General features: G+C 43.8%; 1 protein-coding gene across 1 annotated transcript in view; it reads right to left on the bottom strand.

Moving 5' to 3' along the window:
* Positions 1-16957, bottom strand: part of GATA5 (GATA binding protein 5) — a 40242-nt gene that overhangs the window by 10993 nt on the left and 12292 nt on the right. Inside the window, exons 2-3 of the mRNA XM_015825550.1 lie at positions 11308-11315; positions 1947-2111 (exon numbers count right to left, since the gene is read on the bottom strand). Of these exons, the coding sequence (XP_015681036.1) occupies positions 1947-2111; positions 11308-11315 (173 nt within the window). The remainder of the gene's footprint in view (positions 1-1946; positions 2112-11307; positions 11316-16957) is intronic.

Here is a 16957-nt window from a genome sequence, read left to right as displayed (position 1 = left end):
CATGATCTATTCTCCAAACAACTGAAGGAGAGGGGGGGGGGGAAATGCTACATTTTTGAATGTTTGGTGAGTAACCCTGGAGGACGTGCAGACACACACAAACACACATACACAGAAGTACAATCTTCTAGAATGAAGTGAGAAGCTCCGAATGGCAAAACATGGACCATTTACAGCTTATCTTGGCCCATGGTTTTTCCAGGCCGAACTGGGAGTCAGTGTGGTTTCAGAATATGTGACGCCTGAACAGCCGAGGTTGAGAAGCTGGTTTGTTGGTTTGATGGCCCACTTTGTATCGGGTTGCAGAGCACAAACAATTATTTGAGGTACAAATGCTGTAAAAATATTCTGGAATTCTCCCTCCTTCAATACAGTAAGATACGATAACCTTTATTGTCATTTTTTTACTGTGAGCACACTGGCAAATGTTACAAATGAAATTCTGTTGCCTGCTCTCAAAAGAAAGTATATATCAACTCATAACATACATAACACACATATACACATGCTATATACATTCTGTCTCTATCTCTCTATTTCTCTATCTCTCTATCTATATCTATATCTAAATCATCTATATCTAAATCATCTATATCTATATCTATATCTATACCCGTACATATATATTCATATATATATATATACATATACATGAATGGGAGATCTGTGCACAGGTAGTCCTCGAATTACAACCATTCACTTAGTGACTGTTCAAATTTACAACAGCATCGAAAAGTGACTTATGACCATTTTTCACACTTTTGATCGTTGCAGCATCCCAGGGTCACATGACCAAAATTCAGAGGCTTGGCAATTGGCCTCTATTTATGACAGAGGCTTGTGGCGCCACTGCTGCCAGACTCACGGTAATGCTATCGCCAGCGAGAGGCTCGTACCACGGCCCACAGCAATGCCACCCCGGTCCGAGGCTCATGCTGCCGTCCCCACGTGAGAATCGTGCCGCGGGCCCCAATGATGCCATCCCGGCACAAGGTTTACACCGCCACTCCGACACAAGGTTCGTGCCACTGCCTCTGTGTGAGGATTGCGCCGCAGCCTGCAGCGATGCTGCCCCAGCATGAGGCTCGTGGCGCAGCCCGTGCAAAGATCGTGCTGTGGCTCATTTGCCACTTGCGGTGCTGCCGCCGCCCGCACAAGGTTTGTGGCAATGCTGCCACTTGTGGGTGGTGCACCACCACCCACCTGCCGCTTGTGGCGCTGCTGCCCCCTGCACAAGATTTGTGGCAGCACCACCGCCCACACAATACTCGTGGCAACGGAGGCACGAGGGAGGGTGAGCATGTGCATAAGCGCATGCACTGCCCAGCTACTCATGCGGCCCAGTGGCCAAGAGGCTACAGCCTGGTAGTGGGCCGTGGCCAGTGGTGGGATTCAGCTGGTTTGCACGAACTGGTCGCTAAATTTACATGAATAGGGAGAACCGGCTGGCTTCCAGAAGTCCAGTCTAGGTCTCGGAGGCCTGGACGAGTCTTCCCAGGCCTAGAACAGCCCACCGGAAGTGTGTGGATGCCACTTCCGGAAGTCCGTTCTAGGCATCGGAGGCGTCCTCCCAGGCCTAGAACAGCCCACCGGAAGTGTAAGGATGCCACTTCTGGAAATCCGTTCTAGGCATCGGAGGCCCATGCCTGCATCAAATATGAGAACTGGTTGTTCAAATGTTTGAATCCCACCACCGGCCGCAACCCATAGGTTGGGGACCTCTGCTCTATAGGCAAGGGGAGTTGCTAGATGCTTTATATCTAACCAGCCAGGATCAGCTTTTCCCTTATTATTTCAGAGTTCAAGAACCTCCAAGCATGGAAATCCCATTTCCCCTCTCAGACTGATGTGTCAGGACAGTGAAACACATGTTAGAGATACTATCAACGAGTAGTATCCTTTAAGCATTCCTAGAAAACCAACAACTCAGCCTGAGTCAGACTTACCAGTCTTTTCTGTGGCTTGATAAGAGGCCTGTTGATCCCATTCATTTTGTGATAGAGGCCACAGGCATTGCACAGATAATGCCCTGTGCCATCTTTCCTCCATAAGGGGGTGGACATGGCCCCACAGTTAACACACTCTCGGCCATCGGGGAAGTCCTCCAAGAACTCTGAAATGAGGTGGAAAAAAGAGAATGGTGAGAACTGAACCTCGGGTAGCATCATGTCAGCCCTTCAAGGAAGATCGAACTGTTAATACATGCAGTCCTCAACTTACAACAGTTCATTTACTGACCGTTCAAAATGACAAGGACACTGAAAAAACCGACCTCTGACTGTTTTTCACACTTACGACCATTGCAGCATCCCCATGGTCACAGGATCAAAATTCAGACTCTTGGCAACTGACTCATATTTACGAGGGCTGCAGTGATCCCTTCTGACAAGCATAAGTCAATGGGGAAGCCAGTAACTTAACAATTACAGTGATTCACTTAACAACTGTGGCAAGAAAGGTTGTAAAATAGGTCAAAATTTACTTAACAAATGTCTCACAACAACAGAAATTTTGGGCTCAATTGTGGTCATAGATTGAGGACTACCTGAACTATTTTTTATTATAAGGCTAGAATAACTGGATGTATCTGAATGAAAAAGGGAGGGACGCTTCCTCAGGTTACAGTTCTGTCCTGGACACAGATTTCTATTATCAGACCATTGCCTTGGTTACAACTCTTCTTTCTGTTCTTCAGGATTATTCCTTCAACCCATTACACATCAAGACACACAACCCATAATCTAACACTTGTAGCAATGCTTTACTGATCCTATCCATCAGTGGATCACAATATATGCGTCTATCTGATGGACTCAAAGAAGGACTCAAAGGAGGATTTCAGCATTTCTGCCTCAGAGGATATAGACCTCAAACTGTCCCTCTAGGACAGTGGTGGCGAACCTATGGCACGTGTGCCAGAGGCAGCACGCAGAGCCCTCTCTGTGGGTACACACACCGTCACCCAGCCCTGCCTGTCCCCGCGGCTCCCTCCTCACCAGCAGCCCCCTGGGAGAAGAGTCGCCCCTGAGCGTGGCCCCTGAGCGTGGCCCGCGTGGAGCAGCGCAGCCAAGGACATGGCAGCCGGGCAGTGGGGACAAGACTCCACCCTCACGCCCTGTCACACGCACATGCTGCGGCAGGCCGTGGAGGTGGTGGGTGGACCTGTGGGTGGGTGGGGTGGGAGGCAGGGGGCAGTTTTGGGGCACTTAGTCTCTAAAAGGTTCACCATCACTGCTCTAGGAAAACAGAGACTTTATCAATGTCATTAAACAAGAGATGACTAAAGTCACATATACCAAAAGGTTTCAAGCTCTCTAAGAAGCCTTCAAAAATATTTTGCACACACAATTGTTAACTGATAAGGTACTGACAAATCTGTCTCATTTGTAGCCTGCATCTACATAACCAGGGCTTTTTTTTCTCATAGAACGCCCAGAACGGAGTTCTGGCACCTTTTTTGGATGGAACCTTGTAGGGTAGGCAAGGTGGGTTGTATGACGTGTGTGAGTTCCGGCACCTTTTTTTTTTTTTTTTTTTTACAAAAAAAGCACTGTACATAACTCATCTGTTTTCCCTTCCTAGATCCGAATTTAAATCCTACATCAGTGTAGCCCAGTGTTTCTCAACTTTGGCAACTTGAAGATGGGTGGACTACAACACCCAGAATTCCCCAGCCAGCCAGCCAGGTCCACTCATCTTCAAGTTGCCAATGTGGACAAATATTCAACTAGCCATTCTGTGAACCTGATGAAGCAAGTTTCAGCTCACAAAAGCATCTTGCCTTTTAATAAAATTTGCTAATCAAAAAAGATGCTACCCGATTCCTCTATTTATTTTTTTTACTATGACAGATGAACAAGACTTTCCTACAATGTCCGTTGTATGCCAATGCAGCGCATGCAGATGGATGCAATGGATGGAAACTAATCAAGGAGAGAAGCAACCTAAAACTAAGGAGAAAGTTCCTGACAGTGAGAACGATTAACCAGTGGAACAACCTGCTCCAGAAGCAGTGAATGCTCCAACACTGGAAGTTTTTAAGAAGAGACTGGACAGCCATTTGTCCGAAATGGTGTAGGGTTTCCTGCCTGAGCAGGGTGTTGGACTAGAAGACTTCCAAAGTCCCTTGCAACTTTATTATTATTATCATCATCATCATCATCATCATCATCATCATCATCATCATCATGCTTAACCCCCAGAAATCATGGGCGCTCCATCACTGGAAATTTTCAAGAGACTGGACAATCAATCAATAAATAAATAAATAAATAAAATAAATAAAAATAAATGGTATAGGTTCTCCTGCTTGAGCAGGGGGCTGGACTAGAAGACCTCCAAGGTCCCTTCCACCTCTATTCTATTCTAATTTCTAAGTTCATGTACATTCCCTGGGACTTATCATGTGTTTGCTTAGCCCACATTTCATTTATTTATTTATTAATCAAATTTATATAGCCACCCATCTCAGAATCAGAACAGAATCAGAATAGAGCTGGAAGGTACCACCTTCTAGTCCAGCCCCCTGCTCAAGCAGGAGAACCTATACCATCTCAGACAAGTGACTGTCCAGTCTCTTCTTAAAAACCTCCAGGGATGGAGTGCCCACGACTTCTGAAGCAAGCTGTTCCACTGGTTAATTGTCCTCACTGTCAGGAAGTTTCTCTTTAATTCCAGGTTGCTTCTTTCCTTGATTAGTTTCCATCCATTGTTTCTTGTCTTGCCTCCTGGTGCTTTGGAGAATAAGTTGACCCCTTTCCTCTTTGTGGCAACCTCTCAAATACTGGAATACTGCTATCATGTCCCCCTTAGTCCTTCTTTACTCTAGACTAGCCAAACCCAAATCCTGCAATTGTTCTTCATATGTTTTAGTCTCCAGGCCTTTAATCATCAGTTGCTCTTCTTTGTACTTTTCCCTAAGTCTCAACCAAGGGCGACTCTGGACTCTGAAACTTGTTGATTCAATGTGTTCTATAAATCCAGACAGTAGGCTAGTTTAATTTGATATCCAGGTTAAGTGTGCGAATAGAGTCAGTGAGATGATTAATATATACCAGCCTAGTTGAGCTCCACTAAGCTAGACTTTCCCTCTTCCAATGCCATAAAATCTGTTGTGCTACAACTGCCATCAATCACTTTTTACATCAAAGCTGTACTTCCATAATGTATTTGGAAGACAGCAGTTTTTATAAAAATATTTCTATAGGGTAAAAAAGGGCAGGAAACCACACTGATAATAAGATAGAGGTAGTCTTTGACTTACAACTATTCATTTAGTGATCGTTCAAAGTTACAGCTGAAAAAAAAGTGACTTATGACCATTTTTCACTCTAATGGCCATTGCAGCGTCCCCATGGCCACGTGATCAAAATTCATACGCTTGGCAACTGACATGTCTTTATGCCAGCTGCAGGGTCCTGGGGTTATGTGATCACCTTCTGTGACATTCTGACAAGGTCTGAAAATCAGACTGGTCGACAAGTGTCAAAAATGAGGTCAATGGGACTAGGCGGACAGCCATCGGAACATTAAATAGTAAGTAGCTTTTCAGTGGCCTGTTATAATTTCAAACAATCGCCAGGTGTCCAATTATAAGTCAAGGACTACCTGTATTTTCTTTTGTTATTATTAAAAATCAGTTGAAATCAACTGCTTGAAATCTACTCCTTTCTCCCTTGCTCAGCATACACACAGAGCCAGCGCAGCATCACGGAAGAAAACGTGTGGATGAATTCTAAAAAGAAAAGGCCGCCATCTTGGTCTTGAGGAAAAACAACCTATGAAATCTACTCCACACCATGCCTTCTGCAGGCCAGTTCAACAGTTTTATAACACTGGGCAAGGTTTTGCATTTCCAGAACAGTTTCTTTAGGGAAGCTGGCAAAACTCCAAAGGAATTATAAAAGAATAAATATGGGAGGTGGTCAAGCCACTTTCGCAATAGTTCTAAGCTTTGGAATGTGGGTGTGGACATGCAAATGAGCTACTCAAATAAAAAAAATTAAATTTGGCTGCGTGCGAGATTCTTCCTTCACAAAAACCCACAACAACAGGCAAAGCATTGTTCCTTTCCTCTTCCCAAGAGTTTGCATCAATGCAATTTATTGTCACCAATGCACCCACCAGGATTGAGTGTCTGCCTTCAGTCTAAATCTAAACTCCTGCTAAAGCCAGCCTAAAATCACCTAGACCGGCAGTTCTCAAATATTTTGGACTCAGGAACCCTCCCCCATTCTTTAAAATGATAAAGGGCTCCAAAGAGCTTTAGTTTGTATGGATTATATCTACTGATATTTGGTGATGATGTTACTTAGTTGTGTCATGAAATTTCTGCAAGCAAATAACCAAGCTTAGAGAGCATCAAGGACTCCACAGTTCAACCTGGAGATATACTGTACACATTCTCTTCTATTGATATTTACTCTATTAGAAATTAGAACTGAGAAATATTCAAATATGTATTTGATTTCATGGAACCCCTGAAAAGAACCCAGGGTTCCCCCAAATCACATTTTGAGAATCGCTATCTTAGAGGGGTGCAGATGTGAACCACCAGTCATGTTTAGTTCTCTTTCTTGATTTCTGTCTTTTTAAAAATCCCATTTGCCTGAAGAAGTGTTCTCAAAGTTCAAATGTGTGGAATGTGGAATGCTTTGTAGCCTTGAAGTGGGTTAATAAAAGATGTTGGATGGAAAAAGCAAACACAGGATTCCATCTTTTGCTCATACAGGGTCTGTGTCTGGGTAATGTAAACTGCTTGAAGTACAGTGGTACCTTGGTATTCCTCCTTAATTGGTTCTGGGAGGTTCAATGAGAACCGAAAACTATGAGTACCAAACAAATTTTTCCCATAAGGAGTAATACAGTGAGGCAGCCGGTACTGATAAGTTCTAGCTTGTGCATTGAGTACCAAACAAACAATGAGTACTGGGACAAAATGTTCATGTCAAAATTTATTTGAGTACCAAATTTGATGAGTTTCAAAGCAGTTGAGTGCCAGGGTACCACTATAAGTTTTAGTTGTTTGGTGATAAGTTCATGCACAACAAAGATAAGGGTTCTAGAGGATAAACCATGCGATGAACGATTGAGGGAACTAAGTATATCTAGTCCAGGGGTAGGCAACCTCGGCTCTTTTATGACTCATGGACTTCAACTCCCAGAATTCTTTAGTCAGCTGATTCAGGAATTCTGGGAGTTGAAGTCCATGAGTCATAAAAGAGCCGAGGTTGCCTACCCCTGATCTAGTCTAACAAAGAAGAATTGGGGTGACATGATAGCTGTCTTCCAGTAGTTGAGGGGCTGTCAAAGAGAAGAAGGGGAGTCCACCTATTCTCCAAAGCATCTCAGGGCAGGAGAAGAAGCAATGGATGGAAGCTTATCAAAGAGAGAAGCAACCTAGAACTAAGGAGAAATGTCCTGATAGTGAGAACAATTAATCAGTGGATTAATGACTTGCCTCCAGAAATTGTGGGTGCTCCATCACTGGAGGTTTTTAAGAAGAGACTGGACAGCCACTTGTCTGGAATAGTACAGGGTCTCCTGCTTGAGCAAGGGGATTGGACTAGAAGATCTCTAAGGTCCCTTCCAACCACATTATTCTATGTTCTACCAAGAAGGAGGGAGAAATTTGGTATAACAGTAGAAAGGGGGGGGATCATTATGGAGAAGTACTGTTTGATTAGCTGTTGGACCTTGCTTTAAAAATGCTTCTAAACTGGAAACTTTTGGCAAAGACAAACCTGGTAGAAAAAAAGAAAAAGAAAAACTATCTTGTTCATCTGAAGAAGGAAGTATTTCTGTCACTGGCAAGGAAAGAGACAAACAGGAGGGACTAGAAACTGAAATGTTTTCTTCTGTTGCACGCAACAGTTAGGTTCTCGCTTTCGAACATGGAGAAACAAAGCCAAAGTTAATGATTACGAAGTCTCCTTTGCAAATTCAGTTCTTGCAGGCCTTAAACTTGATGTTACATGTACACTGTACACACTCACATGGGCGCAGAAGAAGGGCACAGAGGTAGATGACAAAAGGGCAGCCTGAATTGCTTTGTTCCAAAAGTCCCTGTTTGTAATTTGCACAGAATCGGGTTATAGGTGGGCTTTTAAAATTCTCCCTCTGATTTGCGGGCAGAGAAAAAGTGGGAATGATTTCTCCAAGCGGGAGGAGGACCTATCCCAGTTTTGTTCCCTTGAAATGCTACAGTAATATCACAGCTGAAAAAGTCCCTGTCAGAAAATTTATTTTGGGGATTGAGTGGAAACAGGGAGAGCTGGCGAGTTTGCACACCACCAGAAAGATACTTTTTTAAAAAAAAGGATGTTCATCTCTAGCTTAATGGCAGCCACTTGAAGATGTGTGGACTTCAACTCCCAGAATTCTCCAGCCACCCATGAGAAATATTGGTCTATTGTCAGGAGGAGGCAACCTTGGCACTTTTATGACTGGTGGACTTCAACTCCCAGAATTCCTGAGCCAGCCATGCTGAGGGGAAAGGGAGAGGTTTTCAAGCTGAGCCATGCTGGCTCAGGAATTCTGGGAGTTGAAGTCCACGAGTCATAAAAGAGCCAAGGTTGCCTACCCCTGGTCTATGTCTACGAGACATCTCTAATTAAATAAGAACAAGAACATCATGCCCCACCCAATTTTTATTCCCCTTGAAAGCAAATTTTGAAAGTCAGTTCTCCAGCATCACATTGAATTCCAAGGATTTTTTTTATTTATATGTTTATTTTTAGAAAAAGTAATACTCCAGCACACAGTCACAGGATGGCTCCAACACCTATTTGACCATTTATCTGACGCAGATACAGTTAGTCCTCACTTTACAACCATTCATTTAGTGATCATTCAAAGTTCCAAAGGCACTGAAAAAGTGACTTATGACCGTTTTTCATACTTATGAACGTTGCAGCATCCCCATGGTCACCTGATCAAAGTTCAGATGCTTGGCAACTGACTCATACTTGTGATGTTTGCAGTGTCCTGGGGTCATGTGATCACCTTTTATGATCTTCTTACAAGCAAAGTCAATGGATAAGCCAGATTCCCTTAACGACCGTGTTCCTAACTTAATAGCTGCAGTGGTTGACTTAACAATTGTGGCAAGAAAAGTCCTAAAATAGGGCAAGACTCATTTAACAACTGTCTCACTTAGTAACAGAAAACTGAATTGTGGTTGTAAGTCGAGGACTACCTGTGTATAATGCGACATATGCCCATGATATTCCCAATACATCATGAATTCGAGCAGCAATTTCCCCATGGGCTGTCTTAACCTCCTAAATTGGAAAATAGGTTCAAAAGAAAACGCACTTGCTCATTGAAAAATTGCCCTCTTGAAAGACCAGCTATGTTGTATAAAACCAATTATCCACACCAGACCCAAAGCAAAGAGTAGGATTTTTCCTATGCAAAAATGTGGATGGAAGAACACAACAGAGTGTTCAGTTTCACAGAGATCCTGGAACATCCTGATCTGAACAGCGCAATCCGAGAAGACCACCACTGAGTATCAAATTACTTGCTACCATTAGTCGGAAATCTGGGTCACGTTGACCCAAAGCCTGAGAATATTACTCAAAGTGCTTCAGTAGCCAGTGACATGAGATTATTCATATTATTGAAGCAAGCGTTTATATAGGCTTGCATTTCATGAAATCTTATCCCAAAACTAGACGCAGAGAAAGGTGGTCCTCGACATACAGCCATTCGTTTAGTGACTGTTCAAGGTTGCAACGGCGCTGAAAAAAAAGTGACTTACAATCGGTCCTCGTACTTACGGCCATTGTAGCATCCCCCCCACCAGGGGTAGGCAACCTTGGCTCTTTTATGACTCGTGGACTTCAACTCCCAGAATTCCTGAGCCAGCATGGTTCACCTTGGAAACCTCTCTTTTTCCCCTCAGCATGGCTGGCTCAGGAATTCTGGGTGATGAAGTCCACGAGTCATAAAAGAGTCAAGGTTGCCTACGCCTGGTCTAGTTTAATGAAAAGAAGGACCAGGGGTGACATGGTAGCAGTCTTCCAATATTTGAGGGGTTGCCACAAAGAAGAGGGAGACAACCTATTCTCCAAGACAGGACAAGAAGCAATGGATGGAAACTAATCAAGGAGAGAAGCAACCTAGAACTAAGGAGAAATTTCCTGACAGTGAGAACAATCAACCAGTGGAACAGCTTGCCCCCAGACGTTGTGGGTGTTCCAACACTGGAGGTTTTTAAGAAGAGATTGGGTAGCCATTTGTCTGAAATGGCACAGGGGCTCCTGCTTGATCAGAGGACTAGACCTTCAAGGTCTCTTCTAACTCTGATATTCTATGTTCTATGTGCTACCCAAGAATGGCAAGCAGAAAAGAGATAAAACATTCCAACTTGAGGTATTCAGCTATCAAAAGAAGCTTTTCTGTATAGGTCATATGTGACCTGCCAAAACCCCTTTTGTGATTTTTCTGAGGCCCTAGAACAAAAAAGCTCCAAACATGTGCTCTTTTTTTTTGGAGGGGGGGGGAGAGATTTAAAGTGCAAAGGTGCACTTCAAGCCTTCCAGATGTTTAAAGAAGTTAATTAAAAATCCTGAAGCTAACCTCTGAAAATTGCTATGTTCTCACTCACCTGTGCAAACTCTGGAATGGCCCTTGAGTTAAGCAGTGGTTCTCAACCTTTTTAATGCCGCGACCCCAACCGGTCGTAAGTCGAGGACTAAACCGGTCGTAAGTCGAGGACTAAGCCGGTCGTAAGTCGAGGACTAAACCGGTCGTAAGTTGAGGACTACCTAACCGGTCATAAGTCGAGGACTTTCCCTGCCCAGGAGCGCCACGCATGCGTGGTTCCGCCCCCTGCGCCGGCCGAGGCGTAGCTGGCAAGCGGCAGAGACGGAGCAGGCCGACCACCAGCTGGCCCAGCCCAAGGGAGGTAAGGCACCCGCCGGAAAAGGGGGGAAAAAATGACGGACAAAAAAAATGGCGGACAAAAAAAATGGCAGACAGCCTTGCTTGGCGACCCCCATGAAATGGTCGATCGACCCCAAATGGGGTCCCGACCCACAGGTTGAGAACCACTGAGTTAAGGTGTACATCTTTGCATTGTACCTTTTACCATTTCTCTTTCCTACATATTGTCAGATCAATTGCTATTTTTGCTAACCCTGTCCCAGTTTGTATCCTCCAGAAATCACAACTACAGTACAGTTCCCAGAAATCTGCAGTTAGCATACAGGTAGTCCTTGACTTACAATCGGTCGCTTAGCAACCATTTAAAGTTACAAGGGTCAGCCCATCCCTCTGGTCATGGAGTCACATTATGGACACATCAGCAACTGACCCTCATTTATGACCGTTTGCAATGTCCTGGCCTCACATGACCACAATTTACAACCTGACCTGGGGGTTACTTCCAGTTTCTGGCATAAAATAATAGCTGTACTTAATGACTGCCACCATGGCTTAACAATCGCTCCCGTGATGAACCACTTAACAACTGGCAGAATTTATGACTGTATTTCCAATTCAATTATCGTTCATACGTTGAAGTATCTATAAACCTTTGACTTACAAAATTCTGGGAAGTCTCTCCAAAGAAACTCACCAACCTTTGCAATGGTTTCACTGATAAAAAAAATCTTTTCCAATTTGGATCGATTTCTAGAAATAATTTTTACCTTGCTGTATGTTTTCAGAATAATCAGGATTTTAAACAAGCAATTATCCAGGTTCCACAGAATTATAAATGCCTACGGTGTTTTCACGGATAGCCAGTGGCAGGAGAAGACAAGCTTCTTCTAAACAACCGCAAAGCTCTCAAAATAAACCAAGCTTCACCTATCGTATATATTCTTCCTCAATGATTGGACAAATGGCATCTGCCTCAAGAGTTTAAGATCAGAGCACAAAAGATAGAAGGATTGTTACGTTGTGGCTTTTTAATGTTGGAAGCCACGCAGAGGGACATGTTGTGTGAGTTGAGCAGCCATTTAAATTTGTATAATAAAAATAAATAAATACCAATAAAGGAGAGTGTTTATTGAAATTAGGGGCCTTTGCTGCTCTCTGAGCTTGCTTTTTTTTCTTGCAGAGGTTTCATTACCCAGACACTGATGATGTTACCTAGTTTGGTTATGAAATGTCTGCAAGATGACCACCAAGCTCAGACAGCAGCAAACACCCCTCAAATAAATAAACGTTCACTCTTATTCTGTTACTTTCAACTTCACTTTTTAAGAGGTAGAGTGGCCTATTTTTTCCCTCCTTTTTGATTTCAGCACATCAACTTATTCTTTTCAAGCCTCCCCCACCACTCCTTGGTTAATTTCTCTTCTTTTTTTCTTCTAAACTCCCTAATCATTATCTTGTCTGCTACACAATGGCAGAAACTAATGGCCGTTGACTTCTCTGCAGGACACGGAGGGGTGTCTTACTAAAATTTAACATAGCAACACCCCTTCCCCCCTTTTATGCCGTTTGCAAGGGCTGGGTGACACGCAGCCCGGCTTGGTTGTAAAAATAAATGATCGAGATGATGTTATTGTAAGATGATAAAAGGGGAGGACAGGGAGGATGAGGAGACTTCCCTGATTTCAATCAAACCATGTTGCTTGTTGACTGCTGGCGACAGGCAGGCTGGACCAGGCCTGCTGGAATGTCTTGGCTGACGGAGAAAGTCGGCGTATACTGAACTCTGCGTATCAATCACTCCGACAGCTTAGACCTGACAAATGACAGACTCTCTACAGAAGTAAGTTTGTGTGTGTGTGTGTCTCTGTGTGTGTGTCTGTGTGTGTGTGTAGTGGAGAAGGGCGAGAAGTTACCTTTCCCATCCATTTTACAGCTTTACCTCACCCAAACCTTGACTTAAAGGCAAGACAAAGACGAGGGGGTCAACTTATTCTCCAAAGCACCAGAGGACAGGACAAGAAGTATATGGATGGATACAAATCAAGGAGAGAAGCAACCTGGAATTAAGGAGAAATTTCCTAACAGTGGGAATAATTAACCAGTAGGACAAGCTTGCCTTCAGAAGCTGTGGGCGCTTCATCACTGGAGGTTTTTAAGAAGAGACTGGACAGCCACTTGTCTGAAATGGTATAGGATCTCCTGCTAGAGCAGGGGGCTGGACTGGAAGATCTCCAAGGTTCCTTCCATCTCTATTCTATTCTAGTCATCCTTATTCTCTACTAGAATAAGCCCTAGGCAATGATTCGGGGTTACAGCTGACCTATTGTCTTTGGTGGGGCCATCAACGCTATGTTGATTCATCCAGAAAGCTCATTTCAAATTGAGAGGAGAGGTTTTGCTTTCCTTTCCATCGAAATGAATGGATGTCCCAGGATCAACAGAGGGATTGGATGAACAACCAAAGGACTAGGTTAGTCAACAATCTGTTGGGCCAGGTATATAAAGCAGTGATGACCATGACATGCTTCCAGGTGACCTGAGAGGGCATGAGACATCCGAATGTCATTATTACAAGGAACCTCTCTCAAATATGGCTGACAATTATACCAACTGGAAGCTGTCATTGGTCACCAAAGCTGGAGACACCCTAATGTCCTTATTCCAAGGAACCTCCCCCAAATATGGCTGACAATTATAGCAACTGGAAGCTGTCATTGGTCACTAAAGTTGGAGACACCCTCATTTCCGTATTCCAAGGAACCTCCCCCAAATATGGCTGACTATTATAGCAACTGGAAGCTGTCATTGGTCACTAAAGCTGGTGTCTTTATTCATTGTGAGCTACAGCCCAACTCTTCACAGCCCTGATGGTAACTAAGACAGAACAGCCTAGAGGAGGAGTCCTGTAGTTCAATTTTGATCAAGGGGAAAGCTGAGAAAATTATCCTTCCATAAAAGTACTGGTGGGCCTAAGCAAGTCATTCGTTCAAATATTTAATTCCAAAGTGATTTGACCAAGCTGCCGATTTTACAACCAGGTTTCCAAATTATTTTAAAAAAGCTTTGCTTTGATTCCTTAGGCTTATTGACTGCACGAGAGCACTTTTCTCAAATCAGTCCCAAACATAAAGGTAATCCTCGATTTACAAGAATTCATTTAGTGATCGTTCAAAGTGACAATGGGAAATATCTCACTTAACAACAGAAATTTTGGGGTCAATTGTGGTCGTAAATTGATTTTCTGAACCAAAACTTAAAATCACCTGGAAAATCCAGATATGGGACAACAGGCCATCTGCCTAGTAAGTCACCACAACTGACTATTTTCTGTAACACCATTTTTTTGTATTGTTGTGGTACAGCAAGGGCAAAGGAAGCAGGAAAAGATGGTTGTAAGTCCTCGACTTACAGTTCATTTAGTGACTGTTTAAAGTTACAAGGGCACTGTAAAAAATGACATGATCGTTTTTCACAGTTATGACCTTTACAGCATCCCCATGATCATGTGATCAAAATTCAGCTGCTTGGCAACTGGTTCATATTTATGACTGTTGCTGTGTCCCTGGGTCATGTAATCCCCTTTTGCGATTTTCTGACAAGCAAAGTCAATGGGGAAGCCAGATTCACTTAACAACCGTGTTACTAACTTAACAACTGCAGTGATTCACTTAACAACTGAAGCAAGAAAGGTCATAAATGGAGCAAAAACGTACTTAACAAATGTCTCACTTAACAACAGACATTTTGGGCTTAATTGTGCTCATAATCACCTGCATTGATTTTCTGAATCAAAACTTCAAATCACCCGGAAAAATGAGTTATGGAGCAACATGCATCTGCCTAGTAAGTCATCACAATTGACTGTTTTCTGTGATCCCCTGTTTTTGTGTTGATGTGGTACAGCAAGGGCAAATAAAGGAGAAAATGCTGGTATAAGAAAAGGGTGCATAACTCTATCAGGGTTGAGCTTTGTGCTCTTAATCCAAAAGCTGCTGCTGCTGCACATGGAACTTTGTGGGTGTGTTTGTGGAACACAGAAGGCAACCACTTCTACGTGTCCTGCCAAATAAATCCAAGGTTATACCAAGGACGTGCTCTACAGCAACACCATGGAGGTGGTGGCAACCGAGAAGGAGAGCAGATGGAAGAGAAGCAGGAACTTTGGAAAACCAATCCATCACTGCCACCACGACAGCAGCAACATGTTTTTTGCAAAACAGCTTTGTGCCAAGGAAAACACAAGCCTTGTGCCATTTTTAGAGCTTACTGAAGGATGATTTCTGCTGGAAGGGGTTAAGTGCTGGCCCTGAATACTCCATTTGACCCCTGCTTGCCCCGTAAATTTGCAGATTGAGGAAGGGACAGAAATCCAGGGCATTCTGGTCAATTTCAATTATTGACCCGCTGTAAGGAATGCCAGATTGTTCTAGTGGTTAAGACACCAGGGTAGAAGCCAGGAGATTGTGAGTTGTAGTCCCGCCTTAGGCATGAAAGCCAGCTGGGTCACTTAGGACCAATCACCAGGAGACTGTGAGTTCTAGTCCCTCTTTAGGCATGAAAGTATGGGTGACTTTGGGTCGATCACCAGGACATTGTGAATTCTAGCCCTGCCTTAAGCATGAAAGCCAGCTGGGTATCTTTTGCCAATCACCAGGAGACTGTGAGTTCTAGTCCCTCTTTAGGCATGAAAGCCAACTGGATGACTTTGGGCCAGTCCCTCTTTTTCAAACCTACTCACCTCACAGGGTTGTTGTTGTGAGGAAAATAGGAGGAAGGAAGGAGTATTATGTCTGGTCACAGCCTTAAATTATGTGAAAAATACTAAAGGTGGGAGAAAGAAAGAAAGAAAGAAAGAAAGAAAGAAAGAAAGAAAGAAAGAAAGAAAAAGAAAGAAAGAAAGAAAGAAAGAAAGAAAGAAAGAAAGAAAGAAAGATACAGAGAAGTTGCTGATTTCTTAATGCTTTCTGTACTTGACCCAATGTCTCTCTGTTGGTCCATCCCTTTGATTGATCCCTTGTTAAAGGTTTGGTATTCCCCCCCCCCATGAATTCCCCACCTATCATGGCCACTGCTGAGAATCTAGAGAATTGATGTCCAAATAGCTGGAGTTTTCCATCTTGGACATGTTCTCAGAATTAGCTTTTCACTCTCTTTCACTTCAGTCCCAGCAATTTCCTCTTTTGCCCTGTTCCTCGCATCTTTGTTTCTGATAGCCATAGGTGGGGACCCAAGGAAAGAGATGAACTGACTGTAACTATGTGACCAAAAATGACACAGACTTGTATCCTGACAGGCCAGCTTAAGAAGGAAATAACTCATGTTGACATCTGATAATTCTAATCTTCTCCATCAAGAGAACGTTTCAGTGATTCTGCCCGATTTCTTTTGTCCTGCAAGTGCTTTTGACACTCTCCTAAGCCAAAGAACATCTCAGGGAAGAAGCAAAGTTGATATAGGTTGCCTTAAAGAGATTCTGATCAAGGCCTATCATCGTTTAAGAAGAGATTGGACAACTGTTTGTCTAAATCCTACCCTACCCTACCCTACCCTATTTTCTATTCCTGTTCTGTTCCGTTCTGCTCTACTCTAGTCTGCCCTATTCTGCTCTGCTCTGCTCTGCTCTGCCCACTCCACTCCATTCCATTCCACCCTACTCTACTCTACTCTACTCTACTTTACCCTACCCATCCCTACTCTTCTCTATCTGGGTCTGGATGGGGAGGAACAGACTCAGGCTCAACCCTTCCAAGACCGAGTGGCTGTGGTTTCCGGCGCCTCGGCATAGTCAGCTGATGCCATCGCTGACTATAGGGGGCGAAACTTTGGCCCCCTCAGAGAGGGCGCGCAACTTGGGAGTCCTCCTGGATCCACGGCTGACCTTGGATGACCATCTGTCGGCCGTGACCAGGGGGGCGTTTTATCAGGTTCGCCTGATTCACCAGTTGCGGCCTTTTCTGGACCGGGACGCCTTACACACAGTCACTCATGCTCTTGTCACCTCCCGCCTGGACTACTGTAATGCTCTCTACATGGGGCTCCCTTTGAGGAGCACCCGGAGGCTTCAAAT

The sequence above is a fragment of the Protobothrops mucrosquamatus genome, unplaced genomic scaffold (assembly GCF_001527695.2).
Source record: "Protobothrops mucrosquamatus isolate PMUCROS unplaced genomic scaffold, P.Mucros_1.0 scaffold2683, whole genome shotgun sequence".
Lineage (NCBI taxonomy): Eukaryota > Metazoa > Chordata > Lepidosauria > Squamata > Viperidae > Protobothrops > Protobothrops mucrosquamatus.
This window is presented reverse-complemented; position numbering and strand designations above follow the sequence as displayed.